Source organism: Montipora capricornis, chromosome 4, assembly GCF_036669925.1.
Source record: "Montipora capricornis isolate CH-2021 chromosome 4, ASM3666992v2, whole genome shotgun sequence".
NCBI lineage: Eukaryota > Metazoa > Cnidaria > Anthozoa > Scleractinia > Acroporidae > Montipora > Montipora capricornis.
Genome location: NC_090886.1, coordinates 4104381 through 4124380, shown reverse-complemented (window position 1 = coordinate 4124380; position 20000 = coordinate 4104381). Strand labels below are relative to the sequence as shown.

At 36.5% G+C, this 20000-nt stretch overlaps 1 protein-coding gene across 4 annotated transcripts in view; it reads right to left on the bottom strand.

Moving 5' to 3' along the window:
* LOC138045265 (clustered mitochondria protein homolog) overlaps positions 1–20000 on the bottom strand; it is a 38741-nt gene that overhangs the window by 9972 nt on the left and 8769 nt on the right. For 2 of the 4 annotated variants that reach the window (XM_068891702.1, XM_068891700.1), the window contains exons 10-38: positions 19889–19935; positions 19715–19758; positions 19561–19620; positions 18674–18717; positions 16812–16904; positions 16335–16426; positions 15114–15190; positions 14594–14619; positions 14362–14409; positions 13844–13916; positions 12600–12691; positions 11908–11948; positions 11059–11113; positions 10041–10119; positions 9287–9404; positions 9121–9190; positions 8315–8471; positions 7181–7249; positions 6929–6990; positions 5725–5802; positions 5478–5548; positions 4257–4329; positions 4054–4120; positions 3054–3106; positions 2703–2744; positions 2141–2198; positions 1970–2063; positions 750–826; positions 402–511 (exon numbers count right to left, since the gene is read on the bottom strand). In XM_068891702.1, coding sequence (XP_068747803.1) covers positions 402–511; positions 750–826; positions 1970–2063; positions 2141–2198; positions 2703–2744; positions 3054–3106; positions 4054–4120; positions 4257–4329; positions 5478–5548; positions 5725–5802; positions 6929–6990; positions 7181–7249; positions 8315–8471; positions 9121–9190; positions 9287–9404; positions 10041–10119; positions 11059–11113; positions 11908–11948; positions 12600–12691; positions 13844–13916; positions 14362–14409; positions 14594–14619; positions 15114–15190; positions 16335–16426; positions 16812–16904; positions 18674–18717; positions 19561–19620; positions 19715–19758; positions 19889–19935 — 2070 coding nt within the window. Of the gene's footprint in view, positions 1–401; positions 512–749; positions 827–1969; positions 2064–2140; positions 2199–2702; positions 2745–3053; positions 3107–4053; positions 4121–4256; positions 4330–5477; positions 5549–5724; positions 5803–6928; positions 6991–7180; positions 7250–8314; positions 8475–9120; positions 9191–9286; positions 9405–10040; positions 10120–11058; positions 11114–11907; positions 11949–12599; positions 12692–13843; positions 13917–14361; positions 14410–14593; positions 14620–15113; positions 15191–16334; positions 16427–16811; positions 16905–18673; positions 18718–19560; positions 19621–19714; positions 19759–19888; positions 19936–20000 lie in introns of all 4 variants that reach the window. The other 2 variants (XM_068891699.1, XM_068891701.1) reach the window with 1 other exon arrangement.

The following is a 20000-nucleotide window of genomic DNA, read 5'->3' as shown; positions in this document are numbered from 1 at the left end:
TGGACATTGCCTCAGTCATAATTTTTTTCTGGCTACGGCCCTACGGCATCACGTTTTTCCCCGCCAAAATGACGTTGGTTTGCGTGCGCTCACTGTTGTTCTATGAGAAAATCTCGTACTCATACAAATGTAGTCATTCTTGTCCTAGAATCTAAAGCTCCCTATTGACATCTAGCAGTGAGACTAAATAGATTTTACTCTGTCTAACGCCAGACGATTTTATTCATAAAGTGGGAGCATTCTTGGGCGTCCTAGGACACCTGAGGAATAAATGGGTTAATGCAGCCTACTTAAAGACTATGCTTTAAATAATTATCATGTTTCCTTGCATTTTCTTGAATTTCTATCACTCTTTTATTATTTCCTTCTTAAAGTAGCATACCACGCAGCAATTAAATTACCTTAGGGTTGGTGTGTTTTACTATTGGAAACAGATTCATGATGTCATCCTCTGTGAAAGTTGGGTGTTTCCTGCTCAGAAAGTCGTACTCTCGTAATATGACCTGGACACCTTTGAACACAACAAGAGAGTCAGAGAAGATTGATATCTCTGGTTGCAGATGCCACCTTCTGTGAAAAATCACCCATGAACACTCTTTCATGACTACAGCTGTATCATCACAGAGCCCTGCTTCTCGTGTGTAGAAGCATACTTGTGAGTTGTTTGTTACCTTACAACAAACACTTCTCCTTCCTTGCACAAATATATTTTTCCAAAGAATTAGTTACAATAAGCTTTCAAAACTAACCTGTCCTTAAGCAGAATGACCTGAGCAATGAAATTCTGTGAATATGACACTTCAGGAGGGCGTCTTCACTATTTTTACTACCAAGAAGAAGCAAAAATGTTCCTTTTTTCAAACCAAAAATATGCAGTTCAATGTAGTTTAACAAAGTTAACAACAAAGAGCAGCAGTGGTCTGGGCCGGTCATCATCTAAGAGCAGTCAGTGGTGGTTGGCAGTACTGTCAGGTACATGTTCACTCAGTCGCTTAATCACATGGCAATAGGCCAGTTTCGTATTCTAACGGTTGGACTGGATCTAGCATGAAATGGAGGCTAATGCTGGCAAATTAATTTGCATTTGAAAAGATTTGCCTGCATTAGCCTCCATTTCATGCTAGATCCAGTCCAGCCGTGAGAATTCAAAAACGGTCTATTCATCTGACATTTTGTACAGTCGGGCATTTGCTAGTCAAAAAGTGGGATGGTCTATTACATAATGAGACCATTTTTGTCAGTGCACATATATGTAGTTTCTTCTCAATCTATTCTGCTCACTTGCATCACTAAAGTGTTAATTATTTTGTTGGAATGGTTTTACAGGAGCCTATAGATCCTTAACCAGAATCATCATCATATTAATTTTTTCTTGGATTTTACCCTTGGATTTTAGAGAAGCTTGGTCTTAGCTAACATCTCTGGGAATTTACCCTTCCAACGACAATATAACACAGGACAGAGGACAGATCACAACACTGGGTACACCACGCCCTGCTCTTTGGGAATAGTGTGTGAGTTCTTTTGTGGCCCACAGGCTTATGAAAATTGAAGGGATGTGAGACGGCCTATGGTTTATCGTCTTTATGGGTGAACACTAGAGTCTAACCATTTGCAGATGTCATTACAAATGCAGCACTTTTTTTCTCAGTTATTTTAAGACCCTGATGATCTGGCCCCAGTTGTACAAATGATGGATAGCGCTATATCCACCGGATAAATCACTATCCAGTGGATAATTCACAGCGAAACGAATTGCACTATCCAGTGGATAGTGATTTATCTGGTGGATAGCGATATCCACCCCTTGAAAAACTGGGGCCTGGTCAGAGGTTTTTCCCTGCAACCTCCGGCACAGTCGTCTGATGCTCAACCAATGCAACTGAGCCAATCGGTCAGCAGTTGGCTCAATTGAACCTGGGACCACAACAAAAATAAATAATTATTATTAAATTTTTATTATTCCTACCAGTTAAGTTCAAATCCAAAGTTCGTTTTTGTTTCTTCTACAATTAACTTCCATAGTTCCTCTGGGGTAAGGGTTGCCCAAGCCACAGTTAAAGCTACAAAGGCAACATTCGATGAGTCAAAAGTTAATTTATTTTACACATTTCAAAAGAGTACTGCTTGTTACACTGACCTCCATTTGCTGACGTCTTTAGGGGTTTTCTTTTGTTCTTTTTCTTCTTATTTGCAACCTGGATAGACAAATAAATTCAAAGATAAAAGGAAACACCTCTATTAAACACTTCAATTTGTAAGGTCACTCTGAGTTTAAAACCCCAAAGTGAGACCATTCAAACGAAACCAACAAAACACATAATCTTCTTAACCAATAAGAAATGAGTGTAGCCGGGCAAAAAAAAACTCCTATTTCCTTCCTTGTGATTTCTCCCTCTCTTACCACCCTGCTGCAAGTGTGCTTTTGGCATGGCAGGGATCAAAGGTGTTTAGAATTCAAAATACAATAGACCATTTTACAGTTGTAGCCAAGAATGGAAGAGAGGCTGCCAGAGACCCCGCTTTGCTACAAACCTTTGCGCTTTTCTAATGTCGATGTAGACTAATTAGAATTACAATAACACAATTCACATGATAAAAGCAGTAAGGTCTGTATCAATACAAGGTCACCGGCAGCCTCGCAGCCATTCATAGACTAGGTCACTGAGCAAACAACTGTAAGATGGCCAATTATTACACACCTCTTCAGCTGGAAGATGAGGTACAGGACTGGGGTACATACTCTGAAAAGAAAACATCTTAATTTACTTTATTATTCACAGTCTTTCAATTACAAAGACCCTGGTAACCTGCAGTTAGCATAGCTATCGGAGGCAGGCTGCTTTAGCTGACACTATACAAAAGAGCAAAGAAAGACTTGGAAGATAAAGACAGCCAAAGAAAGAGAGCAAATCATATCTTGAGGAATTTTCACTCAACACTCACACCACATACAAATTAAACTTTTTCATGAGCACAATTTGCACTGCAAATAAATATTACGAATCGTCTTACTTATTTAATTTGTAAGAACAGTATTAACCCACACTCACCAAAAAACAATTTAAAAAATGACTAATGGCCACAGAAAGTGTCTTCAGGGTTGCTGAAACACAACAGTGAAAAAAAAAATTATGGTTTTCCTTTGGGCGCTTCCACTCAAACGGATTAATTATTGACAAACACACGCGACACACCCCTTATTCATATACTCATGTAGGTGATACTTTATATTACATGCTGTATTGTGTTTCAGTTTTTCCAGAACTCTCGAAGTGGTCATATTGTTTTTTTCTACCTCACGTAGTTTTTCTCCCACCCACCCTCCCTGCATGTTTCTTTATTTCTTAGTGACAGGGTAGGTGGCAGAGAAGTTTATTTCTTTTGATGTTCCATGATTTATATTTTATGTCTTCGGATGTTGAAATACAGTAAACTTCTCCCTTGGTCAAAACAAACTGTGTTATTGATATGTTGTTGGTGGGGACAATTCTTCATAAATAATGATTGGGCAATTTTGTACCTACACGTATTCTACAGTACAGAGTACTAAATTTAAAGTTTGCTTCTGTTGATGGATGCAAAGATCTTGATATATTATCATAATATCTCACTATAACCTCAATTTTTCAGGCTGTACTGTAAAGTGCAGCTTCTTGGTTTTTTCCCTAGCTCAATGAATTGGACTGGAAAACAATAATAATTTATTGCACATGGTAACTTATAGTATAGCCTTTAAACTTGATTAATACAGTGTAAGAGAATGATATATCTTTGGTTTGTCCACTAGAAATCATAAAAAGACTCCTCCAATGACGACAAATTCTGGAATCTCTACACAACATTCCCATGGTCATAACTTTTGTTGGGTATTTAAGGACCAACAAGCTGTTGAAAATGGTCGGGGGCCCATGTAATGTTCTAGATAATGGTCTTGCCTTTGTGGTATGTGTATTTATTTACCATAAACAAGTGGGTAAATACTCAGAGACATTGGTTGCCTCACAGCCACGCCAAAATCCGAGAGCTCTTATGATATGATCATGAACTCACCACTTTGCATGTGAATTTTAAATAGTTGCTTGGCACTTCTAATAATCATTTCCATAACTGAAATTTTCTGCAAGATATAATAAGAAAACAGGCCCTTTTTGCCCATATTATCTCACAAAGTATTTAACGCAGTGATCGAGCTTTGACCAAGATGACGTTTCACAATGAATGAACTCCTTTATGAAAATCAAGAGTTCACTTACATACACATGTTCTAGATCTGCTCGCATCGATAAAATTGCTGTTAATTTTCCCAAGTACCTCATGTTTATTCCCCTAAACAAACACAAGAGGAAACAAGATAGGAATCAAAACAATTTCAGAGTATGCATTGCGTGATAATTCATTAATAACAATGAATTATCATGCTTACTGAACTTATTGTAAAATTATTCTGTGAGGGCAAGTTGGATACGAATTGGCTATAACCAGTCTCATACAATGATATCTAACAGGTACAAATGGAATAATCATTGATAATAAACTCTGAACTGTTTCAATTTTACAAAAATTAATGCATGGCTACATCTGTATGACATGATGAAGTATGAACAGCAAGTCTTGGGAGACGATTACACAGACACACAACCTTAAGGCAGTCTTTACATGTATGTGGCTAAATCATGATCAACTCAAATTGAGACAAGGTTGCCCATCAGCACTAACATCCCCAGCAGCCACAGTACTCTTAATGTAACACACTTGCATTCACCACACGAACTGCCACTGATCTCTGCAGATCATCCTCTTGCCATTGTTGCAAATCACTACCTCCTTTTGATTTAAGTTTTACATGTTCTTAATCTCCTCTTAAAGAGTTGCTAAGTTTGATCAGATACAGTACATCTGATTGACAAATTGAAAGTTAGAAAAATCTTGCATTATTAATACTTATTGTCTTTGGTCATCTACACTCTCAACTGTTTGTTCCAAAAGTAAACTACTCTACACTTAAGCATCACGCCTTCACTCATGCTGCACATGTGTTATGGAAGGCATTGCATGCCACTTACTGTTAGAACAAGTAGCAGCCTCGCTTGTTTTAAAAGACAACTCAAGTTATTTCTTTTTAGGATTGCTTTTAATCTGTAAAATTAATAGTATGATTTCCAGCTTAAGTGTTTAGAATTTTATGTAAGCAATTTTGAATACCGGTAGTTTCTTTACAGTGTTAGTGCTGTATAAATAATATGGCTTATTAGTATAATTACCACACAGGTGAATAGTGCTCTCCACGTGCATTGATTGGCTAACTAGGAGGTGATTATCCAAGTACTATTCACCTCGAAGTAGGTGGCACGCGAAAATTTGCAATTCTCCACTGTATTTACAACAATAAAGTTTTTTGGTTCTTTTTTTATTCAACCTGTGTGGTATATACTAAAACAATCATTCACCTCAGTTACAACAACTGCACACTGTACCTGTTATGCATTATGTCTGTTAATTGAGACCCATCCATAGGTGTCTGTGATAAACTAATAAAATCCTCCACCTGGTCAGAAAGGAAATTCAAAGTCGTTTATTATTAATTATGTTATCAACCAAAACACACATGTAACTTTGAATCAAATAAAGTGGATGTTATGACTGATCTTTTCCCCTGATTTAAGGGTCAAGTGTAGGGTAGTTAGAGCCTGCACTTATTTACCAAAAAACATCCAAACTAACCATTTTGATAATGACAGTTTCTGCTAAAAATTCTGAAGCACCTTGAATAAGCATCTTGTCAGTAGAGAGAGCATCTTCCTGATTAAGGAAAACCAAAAGCTGTCATGATTAATTTTAACTACAGTACTAGCTCATAATCCACTGAGCTTAATGACACAATTCATTCTTAACATGTCACTATAACATAAATTTCATTTCTGTCACTGCTCCTGCATAAAGTGCCTAGGAATTTTGTCTACTTGGCTAAGGTGCATAGGGCAACGTGAAATAAATACATGCCCACATTAATTTTACTCATTAATTGGGATGCTTTAGTTCTGAATGGGTTAAGGATTGCATGAAATACTAGTAAAACCTCAGTTATGTACTCAGCATTATTAGCTGAATTGTAAAGAGATGTGCCAGATCAGACAGGGTTAAGAACAAAGACAAATGAGCCATTGTGCAGACACTGCACCTTGTAGGAGAAGGCAGTGCTGGAAATAATTTTTCTTTATTCAGAGCACATATGCCCTTTCAAATCTTCCTTATGGTCGGACATTTGATAAATTGGACCGGACATAATTTATTGACTGACAACACCTTGAAGAAGACTCAAGATGTGCTGGTGACATGTTCGGTCATCGTGTCCGATCATAATGTGAAATTGGCCGGACATTTTCAAAATTTGGTCGGACAATGTCCGATGACCAACTGTTATTTCCAGCAATGAGAAGGGGAGGGGGAGGGAACCAATAATTTCATTGCAATGCAAAACAATGTGTCCAACCCATTTCCAAATTGAGGGGGTGGGGGGGGGGGGAGTGGAAGGAAGAACTATGACAAAGTGCTAATAGATGAAATGTGCTTTTGCTTCAAGTTCTCATAGCAAGATACTGGTAGTAGTCACTTGCACAAGCTGTACCATGTGACAGATAAGCACTACACACGCTCTTTAGCAGTTAAGAATGAAGCGTTAATAAGTTCAGCCAATGAAGTTGAATGTTTTAATTTTCAAACTAAACTGCCTTTATCTTAGTTATTACAAAAAACAATGAATGAAATTTATAACTTCCCTGATTACAAAATGTCATTAATACTCCACTTTCAGTACTGCTCACCATTGCATTAATCAAAATTATTATTCTAGTGAGTCGGCCACATGTCATCAGTCAGAGGACCCATTAAATCTTTACTATAGGTCTTAATTTTTGAAGCCACTCACCTCTGATGACGCATGTTTTATACCAGGAGCATAGATATCAGGATTGAATCTGACATCAAACTCTGTAACGAAAAACAAGTTCATCCCATGAGTCACTCCATCACTGATCTTGAACTTAATTCTTACAGTCATGAAAGTAACTGCAATGATCTGAAGTAATCATATTATTGACATGCAAATTATTTTATAATCTAGTCAAAGGAGCTTTACATGAATACACTGTCATGTATAATGACTTGTCTGAAAACTAACTTGAATCACATATTGAACCAACAGCTTTTGCAGCCGATTTGATTGCTTCAGCTGAAATGTCACTGTCATCTGCAAACAAAAAATAATAGAATATTCATAATAAAAGGTTTACCTTTGCAATGAATGAATATTTGTTTGACAACAGTTACATGTAAGTAAGAACAATAACAGCAACATTATTATTTTTAGAGGGTAAGCACACAATAGTTTAGTAAAGATATCCACAAAACTGTGGTGAGCTATTAGACTCTTATAATTAACTATTGTATAATTCCTATAGAGTGAGTTTCAATCGAGTGTCAAAAAACCAAAAACAAAGTAATTGGTTTGGCCAATCCGAAAGGACAGAGACAATCCAGTAAGCCAATCAAAACTAAAAGTAACTACATGTACAAGTAGCCGACACAAAGTGCAGGAAAAATAATGTGCACACACGAGCCACAATTGGTTTTGGTTTCACTTCTGATTGGTTGAAAAAGTGGCATGAGAACTTTGAACCAATCACTGAGTGAAGTAATGAAAAACCAAAGCAATTTGCTAATTACTTTTGACACTCAATTGAAAACTGCTCTAAATAAAGCTAAACTACTATAATATTTGTTCCTTTCTTTGCAAGGTTATGGACCTCACCTTGTCAAAAAAAACCCAAAAAACCAGGGAGTAAAATGAGACACTTAAAGTTGATCATTAGAAAAAAACTGTTTAACCCATTGGTACCTAGGAGTGAGACTTAATAGATTTTACTCTAACACCAGATGATTTTACTCATTATTGGGTTGAAGTCATAGTTTAAGATGGCTCCAGCTTAATGATCATACAGCTGGTGTACTATTTCTCAATTCAGCAGATCTGACCAAAAATTACTTATCATGTTATTATCAACCGAAACTTATTTTTGGAGTACCGGTAACAAACATAAGTAAGTGAATATATTTTACCATCATGGTTTTGAAAGGAAAACATGAAAAATTCACAATTGAACAGGCCAACTTGGAGCAACAATCTCTGCGATACCATTGCAGTGCTAACTCTCTCCATAAAAATAAATTTCAAATACAATTAGGCACACCAGAAGGTGGTAGATCTTTTTTATTAATCAACTTTAATGATAAAATCAAAAATGTCAAGGCAAACCTGCAGTATGTTCAGCAGATGAGTCTGTGCTCTTGAGATTTTCTTCAGCTTGTTTCACAGCTTCCTCTAGCTTGCTATCATCATTGTTCATTCCATTCTTGTATGGACATTCTAACTGTTCACCATTTGCTTCATCTAATGGCTTCTCTTCACTTTTCTTCTAATTTAAAGGGAAATACCACAAATCAAATGAAGACCAAAAATGTAAAAACCTTCAGCGACAAACACAATTCTGAAATTGTTTAATTATAATATAATAATTATATAAATAAACAAAATAGTGGTAAATATTAATTGCCCACCAATGTGGCCCGCATGTGATCCACCGACTCGACGTCATATGTAGGTTGAGTTTGTTGGTTCTCTACTCTGCACTGAGAGGTTTTCTCTGGGTACTCCAGTTTCCCCTCTCCTCAAAAACCAACATTTGACTTGACTTGCATTATTTGCTAATTTCAGTTTACAGTGTCCCCAATTAGCACTCAAGTGCTAGAATAATTAGACACTTAAATCAAGTGCCTTTCCTTTAATTCAATAATATTGCTACATGTATAATTTGTTTCAGTCCTGGGAGTACAACAGGAAAGTTATTATTGTCACTTGGCAGATGATCCATTATGTTCATCACTGAATGTCTGTTAGTTTGTCTAGCAGAATGTCAACCACTGTACGCCTGCATTCAAGCCCAGATTAATTTATCATCATCAAGCAAACAACCACTGACTGACACTTGCCCCAAACAGATGATGAATTTTGGCATAAATTTAGCACCTTCAAATACAGGTATCAACAGTTTCACTACAAACCTGCATCTCCTTCTGTTTGGCAGCTGATACATGCATTGCGACGAGTTTCAGAAAGAGCACATAGCGGAATCTGTAGAAATACCATCAAAACAAGCATTAATTAGCAACTCTTACCCACCAAGAAGCTAGTCTCCTGAGGAAAGAAAATAACGTTTGAGTAACTTACGCTATAAACCCTTCAATCAACTCAGGTCTCAGACAACATAGCTTGTGCTTGTATGGCTGTGGGACGGAAGACTTCACCTCTTCCTCTGAGTTATCAGGGGGTTGATTTTTCTCAGTGACTGGTCAGAAAAAAAAATTGCTGTCAGGAGAAGATTCTATGTCTGGAAAAGGGTGGAGAGACTGCCTTCCTTTTTTTTTCAATTGTTAGTATTAGTTTAATAACAATAATGACAACAGTTTTTGCCATAACAGCCCACTTTTGATATATTAAAATTCAGTCCTAAACAAAAGACATCATCTCGAGGCTTTGGGGACAAAACTCATACAAATCCTTACATTTATTCCCCAGAGCCTCAAGTTGACGCCTTTTGTTTGGGACTGAATTTTAATATATCGAAAGTGGTCTATTGTGAAAGTACAGTATGTTCACAAGTACCTAATAGTAGAATGTGTACAAGTAGTTACAGATATGAGTTTTATAAGTCACTCAATAAAATTTGGACAAGAGAAGTACAATAAAACCATGAACTGTGTTCCATAAAATCTCAGTACGTAGGGCACTCATGTGGTTACGACTAAGGTGTGCAATATCAAAGGAGAAAATTAAAACTGCCATAGTCACTTTGCAAATTAAAAAAAAGACAATCTAAAACAAAAGCAAAAAGTGATAATATTGGGCAATTCCAAATTGACTTGATTGTAACTTCTGATACAAATGATACTCTTGTAAATTCCTAAAACACTGAATGCTGTACCTCCAACAAAATTAGCGTCAGGTGGAAAAGTTCTGAAGAGATCCAAAATGTAATGCCTTCCATCAGCTCCGATGATACCCTGAGATTTGTAAACATGATCCAGTAAAAGGCTGCTGCATGCAATTTTACCCACATTTCAACTATTTAATATCTAATTGGAAATTGTTTCATTTCTTAGTTGAATGCTGAAGTAGCAAAGTGCCTAAAACAAAAAAATTAATCAATTTCTAACTATGGCTCTGTTGGTTGCAATTTCAAACCTTTATTTATGTCTGGATGAAAAGACATCTGTTGGTAAGCCATTGGTTGGCCAATACATGTAGTTGACCGACCATCGGCTGACTGTCGGTAAGGTGTTGGTATTAAACCTTTCGGTAGAATGTCAGTAACTTTATGATGTCAGTAAATTTATGATTTGCAACCCACCTGTCGCTATAACCTGTTGGTTACCTGTCAGTAGTCTGTTGGTCGGGTGTCGGCCAACTGTCGGCCAAACGCGGCGAAAGCTCAATACAGTAATGGGTATTGAACTCTTCTGGCAAGTTTTAATGTTATTATAAGGAGCAGGGCTCGAAATATCCAGTTGCAATTTTGCAACAAGATACAAAAGTTTAGTTGCAATTTCACAAATTTTAGTGGCAAAGTAGTCGCGCTGCATTGTGTTGTATTTTAGCAAAAGCAGTGGCAAAGTGGCAACTGCAAGAGCGAAGGTAGAAAGCCAGCTGCAAATTTTTTACTCCTCCACATCTTTTAGTCTCAACGGTAAAAACATTCAGTCACAAATGGGACTGTGTTGGTCGCAATTTCATCCCCTAAGAGATAGTTCAGTAACAACCATGGGTTTAAATTCTGTTCAAAGCCCAAATTTTCAAGCTTTCTATTTTGTTACTGCTACTGTAAATTGACATTCATAACATAAGATAATCTATTAATAAATATGTGTGGCTTTCATAAACTCTAGACTGATTCTTCATAACTTGACTTCGTTGTAAACCTCATAAAAAGAAAACATACAAACCTTGCATTCCACCGATGAACAAAGTTCAACTTCGTCACCATTAGAAGTGACAACCCTTGAGGAGAAGATATAGGCATTGAGCAATATGTACATGAACATGCTTCAAACCTCAAATCATTTTGATTAGAACCCTTAACTTTGATGATCACTTCAAGACATCCTTTTAATAATTGAGGGAAAGGGGGTGATGGGTACAATAGCTGAAACAACCCAAACCTTTACAAAAATGCTAACCTTATGCCTAAACGGTATGCTTTAGTTACACTAAACGTTTGAATGTGTCCTTTAGCAGCATGTCATAGTGATGTGGGATATAGATCAATTGAAGCCTTTAAGTGCTACTGTGGTTCTTTATTGACTACGAGCTTTCGCCGATCTACGGCATCATCATGGATGATGATGCCGTAGATCAGCGAAAGCTCGGAGTCAATAAAGAACCACAGTAGCACTTAAAGGCTTCAATTGATCTATATCCCACGTTATGCTTTAGATAATGTTACTTTGGGCCTAAGGTTAGCACTAATTTTTTGTAAAGGTTCGGGTTGTTTCAGCTTTTGTACCCTTCAGCCCCTACCCCTACCCCCACCCCTCATCCCCTTAACCCCCCACCCCCGGAATAGTCATGCCGCATTGGTGGGAGGCCAGTGCTCTCACCACTGCGCCATCCCTGCACCACTTTGTTTACAGCAAATTAAACAGAAAGATAAGATAGTTTCATGAGTGCAGATAGATTAAAAAAAATAACAACCAGAGGGTAGAAATTCTGTCCCAAATACCACAAAAGAACTGTTCTAGCTGACTAAAAGGACTTTAATGTTCTGATTAACAAACAACTTTATCTGCACTTACTTGTGTGGACGTATTCTGATAGATTTCCCTGCCTTGTTTAACTAAAGGATGACGAAAAAACATGTCAATGGATAGACCTGTATGAAACATGACTGAAAACATTACACATACATAATCAAACGCTGTTGACCCATTGGTCGTTTTCACACTAGTCTTGTCGAATACGAAAAAAAAAAATTTAATATTAATAGTCTGGACAGACAAATCATCTGATATGAAAACAGGACAAACAAATTTTTAAATGACTTAGTCGTTAAAAAATTGGCTGTCTGTGAAGACACTAATTTGTCTGTCCAGATGAACAATTCAGCTATTTAAGTCCTAACTATACGTTCATGTTTGTCGAAAAAATTGGAAAAAATTAACCACTGCAGGGGAATTGGAACAAGTGACGGATGCAATGGTTTATGGGGAGTTTTCCATAATGCAGGAGAAAAGAAGGTTGGCACAAAAGGTGAGATAACCAGTAGTGCCAGCCTTCATGCACTCAAAGTTATCCAGTTTCTCAGTCCATTGTGTGTTTTAATGATGTTACGTCGGACAAAACTGGCGCAATTGGTCATGTTGAATTCGCATTAGTTGACTAAACCATAGAATGATTTGTCTGTTTAGACAATTTAATGTTCAAATTCTAGGGTGAAAATGGCCACTGTCCAGAGATTTTGAGTGGATTAATCTTAAGCACTCCTCACCAGCTCCAAGAATTTATCATGACTTGAAATGTTTTTCCCTGAGTCAACAGATCCATAGACAACGGACTGTTCCTGTTCACGCTGGAGAATCCCTGAAAAACAATATTATACATTGTAGCACCATAGTGGAAAGTGGTATTAGCTTTTGATTTGGTTATGGAAAGAAACTGGCAAATCAAAATACCATAGCAGTTCTAATTCACACAACCAAAATTAAGAGCCTGTTCACATCAATTAACTTCCTTTCCTGAATTTAATCCAATCAACGCATTTTATGGGAATGCCATAATTATTAAGTTTAAACTAAACCAATTCTGGCTGGTTCTTTTTAAAAAGTCACATGACTTTGTATGTTTTCAGAGAGAAACCATACTCTGAATTAACCCACAAGTACATAATAAGCAAAAGTTTTAAGCGTATTTAAGAGAATGTATTGAAGAATGATGATGATGATGATGATGATGATGGCAACGACATTGATAGCGACTTATTCACACTGCAGATGAGAAAATGAGTTGATGATCAAAGCAGTACTTCAGCCTGGACTATTCTTGATTGTGAATAGTTACAGATTGCTGTAGCATTGGCATTGTGTGGTATGTACACGAGGTGCAAGGTGTTGGACAAAAAGATGACTGTCTTATGCAGCCATCAAACATCTAACTTAACAATGAACAATCTTCAACAGACTAGAGACAGAACTCAGGTTGTTTTACAAGACAACTGACAGTCTAATTTTAATTAGTATCACCCAACTAGTGGACTAAAGCAAATCCTGCATTTTAATTGGCTAAGCTACCAGGGGACTATTAGTAATAGTCCTCGAGTAGCGAAAAGTGTGACGCTTTCTTTTGTCTTATTCCCAAATAAATATTTGTTCTAATTGAATTTGCTAACTTTCTTATTGCCTTTTCTGTGCGATTAGTTCGGTGATACTACATGTAAAACAATATTATTATTTAGACACTTCCCCCTCAAGGGCCACAGGTCAATAGCCCATTTGGCTTCACTGCTATTGACCTGTAGCCCTTGCGGGTTAATAACAATTGTTAAATAGCTGTACCATAATACTAATGTACACGTGTACACAGATCTATGTTATCAAATGCTAAAATTATGATGAGCTTCCTATCTAGCAATTAGTGAAGAAGGCACTCCACGTACACACCATGCTGCAAGCCAGCAATGAAATTTTTCAAAAACAGTATTACAAACAACCATTACTCTAGCTAATGATTCTTTACCTGGAATAATTGACTGCGCAATGACTCTATAACCCCTGTAATCTACAATGACAGTGCTAAGAGTGTAGAGACCCTAAAATTCAATTTGATAGATCTATTAGCCATTGTGTATGTACTCTAACAACTTATTCAGGGCATTTTTGTAGCAATAACAACATCAACAACAATATTTTATCATACCCCGTAACTCACAAAATGGAAATTTACAATCATTGAAAATCATTGTATTGTTTTGACGACAAAATTATGGTACAAGGCCACTGAAATAGCTTAAAAGTTTAAACTAGTAACAAGGACAAATGAAAAACACTGATGACAGGCATCAGCCCTGTGGAAGTGGCCTAATACATGCCAGCAAAATTCCAGTTTTTTAGTATTTTGGGCTGCAAGTTCTGAGAACTCAATAGTGGAATTAGTTGTCAAACTCATTGGACCAGTAAGACACACATATAGTGACAAAAAGAGAATTAAAAAAACACTTACCACATTATTACAAAAGATGATGGTGGAAGACTTACCTGAGTGTCCAACCAATTATAAGCTGTCACTCCTTTAAGATCACCACCCTAGAAACAGTCCCAGGAGTGAGACTTGTAGATTTTACCACAGATTTTAAAGATTAATGTTTAATGCCTCTTCAATGGGGGCCAATTCACGGATGAATGAGTTAATGCCACGGTTATAGTAGGTAATGCAGATTGTTTAAATCATATAATTATAATCTGAGAAAACAAGCAAACAGCAACTTACAGCAGCAGAATAAGCAGCTTCATCACCTGGGAAAGAGAACAAAGGTACAATGCACATTCATTTGTATTCTGTTGCTCTAACACTGATGTCAGGCATAGAGAACATTAGTTAAAAATAACAAAACCCTCTGCAGTGAAATCACATGAAGTTAACCAATTTCTTTCTTACAATACGTTTAAAGAAAAAGTGCAAACAAAGAAAAGATTCTGAAGAGTACAAGACTCGAACCTGACCCTTTCTATACTGATACTGATATCGACTAGATTAACAAGGCCAGCAGTCAAAACTCTTAAATTTTTAAGCATCTTAATGGAGGCCCTTAACTGCGACCTTATACCTAAATGCTCCAGATCGGTACATTGGCAGTTCTGTATCTAATACCCCAGGATTTTCCTTTCGTGTGCACAGTACTATTAACAGTTAAAATATAATATACTTTGTGTAAAAGATAGTAAGTGTTGTGTGAGGATTTGGCAGAATGTTATCCCGGGGGCACTGGGGTTTTGTAAACTCAGCTTACCACCTAATTCTTGGAAGTGATCTCGACTGTCGAAAGCAAAGCTGAAGAAAATATTGTTCCAGATGAACATTCTCTTCCTAAAGTGAAAAGAAAAGTCCAAAATAAATTAATTTACTTTTTATTTAATTAACCTGTTATTCTGCAGCCAACAGAACAACAGCCTTTATCCTTCTGAAAGATCTAGACTTAGTGTCATACCTTGGTAGATATAACAATTTTTATTACAGGCACTGAGAAAAAACATTATTACTGTATGTTGTGGTTTAATTTTGTTGTTGGTTTGAAAAGTTCATTTTTGTTTTCAAACCAGTTTCAATTTTTTAAACTGGTTTAATTTTTTTAGAACACTGGCCATTTCCATTTTCTTTGGTGAGTACACAAAAAGGTCGGTGAGTAGTGTTATGTAAGGGGGAATAGATGTGCGAAGGAAAAGTGGGGTAGGATAGAGGTACTGGAGAGGATCAGGGAGGGGTAGGTGAGTAGAAGTAAGGAAGAGATATCTAGTTCTTTTTTAAACCCCCTAAAAAAAACCAAGCCCCCGTTAAAAAAAACAAAACAAACACTTAATTTTTTCTTTTTCAGTTTGAAAAAAAATGAACTGGTTTAACCCATTGACTCCCAGGGGCTCCCCATTGACGAGTAAAATAGTCTGGCGTTAGACAGAGTAAAATACTAAGTCTGGCCGGTTTAGGCCGGTTTGGATGTCACATAGTTTTTCAGTGAGTGATTAAAAAAATTTCAAACCAAAAACAAAATGAAACCACAACATATTTGCAAGTCTAAAGTTCATTATTAAAGCCAAGCACAAGTCCTTTATTGATCCAATTTTTGGTTTTTAATACATGTAGATAAAGGAGGAAATCAGAGCTCAATGGATGAAAACCTTTTGGAGCTGAGTAGAGAACCAGCAAACTCAACGCACATACATATGTACATGTACGATATGCCATGTCCTGGAAATGAATGCAGTACACACTGGTGAACAGGGAGTGCTCTAACTACTGAATAGTGACAGCAGGTATGCAGGATTATCCTATACGTACATGTAAGCAGCAGATGTAGAATTAAGTAATTGGCAATGGAGAGAAGTTTCAATATTTCACTAAAAGGTTTGGTCTTTCTCTTCAACCTAAAGTGTTCTAGCTAGGGGCTACTTCAATAAACAAATGGGAAAAAAACCTATAATTGGTGAACTTTGTGAGTGTTCGGACAATCTCTTACTTTTCATCCTCTCCAGGGTTAATAGCCATTACATTTCCATCCACAACGGCTGTCGCTCCTCTAGTGGCGGCTGCTACAAAATCACTTGTGATCTGACAGGAATAAATGAAGTCAATAATTAAATTAATCTATAGGAACAAGGATGCAACATCCAAAGTCAAGCTCTACAGCTGTTAAACAGGTCTTTTTAAATTTTTAATCACTTTTATCAGTTTAAATCTTGTTAGAGTCAGTTTCCCTCTTGCGTATTGATTACCAATAGGTTCTGACCTGAAGTTCTTGCATTGTTTGTACAGATAAATAATTAATTTTGTACACTCATTTTGCTAAGCAAACTAATGGGTCAGGTAGCGATCTTTGGGTTGATTTTATAAAAAAATATCAATTAAAAAAAAACTGTATAATTATTTTCATTATAGACTTTGATGGAAATGGTGATTAAGCTCACCAGCTCCAAACATTTCTTGTACAAAATACCTTAAAAATTGCTCTGTCTCTTAATAGTCTTTGCTGCAATGTATCCTGGGGAAGCTCTCTTGCAGATTGAAGCTCCTCATTCCAGTCACGCAGCTGAGGACAGACCAAAACTAGTTAATGGTAAGACTACGGTACATCAGTATAAAGAATTAACAGAAGCTGTAACAAATAAATATTATCATAATTAAGCTATATCCTACACGTTATTGTTCAGTTAGTTTGTTCACCTCCCACGCAGACATTCTTAGGGCTTCCTCACGCATTCTTCCCCCATGAACGTCTGCTGAAATGAAAAACCACATCCGTTCGTGGATTATGGACCAATCAGATGCCGTTTTCCAGTTCTGGATAAACTCATTAGCATAATGACATAGCGTTAGTTGACCTGACAAATGTTTTTATCAAGCTTTCTACTGGATTTGGGAAAGTGCATATGAATCAAGCTAAACTGTTTGTTTTTCAACAGCTTTGTAGCAGTTGCTTGCAGTAAACTGTTGTGGTTGCTAGTCTTGCCACTTGTGAATTTTTTGAAAAACTAGGTAGACTAGATGGCAAGTCTCGGGATTCCTGCAGTTTCTCTTAGTATTTATGTTGATGAAGAAAGTGCAAAGGGTGTTAAAAAAAAACACATTTTTCAATTGTACATGGAAATCTTGAAATGGCTGAAAAACGAACGCTGGAGAAAAATGTTGTCCAGCAAAATTTACAGAACAAATTAAAGCTGTGTGCAATCACTGTGGACAAAGCCTGTGTGATAAAGCAGTGGTAAGCAGAATAGGGAAGATACTGTTGACGTCACCTATTGTCATTAATGTGCCAACCAGACATTCATCGGCTGTCGAAACAAAGGATCTTTGTTCCTGTGGTTACCAACGTTTCATAATAATCGCTCATTTCTACGTCCCTGGTAGCAGATGAAACTCCAATGACTACTTACATTATTTTGCGACGTGAAACTACCCCATATTTTCATTACATGAAAGCTTACAGCTTCTAAGTAAATCAACTGATCATGAACTATACACGATGCTCTGTGAGGAGGAATTCCAGTTGACTGGTTGTTGTATCGAGGTGGCGATGCTTTTTTCTGCTTTCAAATCGTTACGTAATCGCTTGGTTCATAAGCCACCTTTATCAAAGTCTCTTTTGATTTCTCCTTTGAGTGAAAGAAAGTTACTTGAAACTTTTTCAAACTAAAAAAGTCGCTTGTACAAAGCAATGCACCACACAGATGAAAAGATCACTTGTTGAAAATTCTGTCTTGTCAAAGTCGATAGCACTCTTGATAAGGCCTTGCATATTGACTGAACTTTTATGAAAAACTCAAACTCAGTCTTTATTCAAGGAACATGCACAGAGAAAACAACCTAAATCGCTTCACATGACCTTTTTAGAAGTACAACTGTAAATGAAAAATTTAATCTATGTTAATTTCGAAGTTTCTAGACATGTTTTGCAGGTGTCAATTTCCATTCTTGAGAACATATGATTCATTATCTACAACACAATTAGTCAATGCTGATTAGTTTTTTTAAATAGGCACAAAAAGCCATTTAACAGAGGTGGTTTCTCATTTCAGCAGACGTTCATGGGGAAGGAACACATGACAAAGCCCCTAAGAATGTCTGCGTGGGAAGCTATTAGTTTGTAGGAATGGAATAAACTAAAATAATGACATTTATTTTGATATTTTAGAATAAAATAGAAGTTAACCCATTGACGCATAAAATACCAAGTGCTGCAACATGTAAATTAAACTGCCACACTGGTTCTTCCCTATACTTTTAGATGACTTCTAAAAATAGCTGTGATCATACCACCATTAATTATTTTTGCCTGCATTTTACTTGAATATGTATTACCTGGCCAGGCAAATGTTCTTCATATCCAATTCGGACTACAGCAGCTAAGGGAATAAACAGTGCAAAATATTTGGATACAATAATATCATTGTGTAGCGTTGAAGTTTCTTAACTAATGCATCAATAGATACATGTACATGTAACTTCATTATGGGAATTTGCCATCCTTAAAGCATTTTCATCTCACAGTTAAAATGGTTATCTTCTTCACAATTATTTTTGCGTTTAGTCTAATTTATGGGGAATTGAATTCTTTTGATAGCCCACACCTTCACAAGTTCAGTAGATCTAGTTTAATTTGGGTGTACATGTGGATTATAAAGTTGATATTAATTGCAGACATGTTTACTAATTTATAGTACATCGAACAACAAGGGAAAAAAGGAGAAAACGTTTTATGGTTACCGGAATCTTATCCCTATGAAACACCCTAACTTAACACAACAAGATTGGCTGAATCTAATTTCTCGATGATATACTAGACAAACTTCAGAAACTACCTAAGTATTCCGATTATTAGGTGTTATATCTGTCACTTCATGGCAAGTTTAATAAAAGACGAAATACGTTTTCGATCCTATTTCTGATAAACATTTTCTATCCTCGTCCTATATATGTTCCCCAGCATTTCCTTTTCTTTAACTTCTTCCCTCCAGGTACAGTGTAATTCGGTCACCCTGTCATCTTTTGCCGTCAGGAACCAAGGCTAGCAGTTCTCACAATAAGAATAACAATAATAACAATAATAATATTATTATTATTATAGTTGTCTCTTTGCACGGCATACCAGATAATCTCCAATCATGTGTCTTAACCTTTGCAAAAAGTTGGAAACATTGTGCAATGTAATAATAATTTGTTATTATTTTTACAATGACAATACTCACCATCTTCTGCCCTCAGAGTGTCTTGAGTATGTTCTGTTTGTGGCACAGCCCAGGGAAACACTGGCAAAAAAAAAATAATAATAACTTAGTACGTCATAAGATAATACATGTAGATCGACATGCATTGCTTTTAGTTCAAAGGCTTAAACTGTACCTTGATAGGGTGTCGGAACAACCTCCAGAGGATGTCTCTTTAAACTGAAGGAAAGAAATAGTTTATTAATTACATTAATTTTACTATTACAACAAATTTGAGTACACAGATCTGTCACAGCTCTATCAACAACTGGGAGATTTGCGGGCAATGACAATCTTGAGAGAAAAGTACCTTGACTTCTGTAATTGAGCAAAGTTCTTGCGAAACATGGGGCTCAGCTAGAAAAAATAACAAAGAAATTATTATGTTTTATCATCATTGTATCAAAAAGAAAATATCGTTG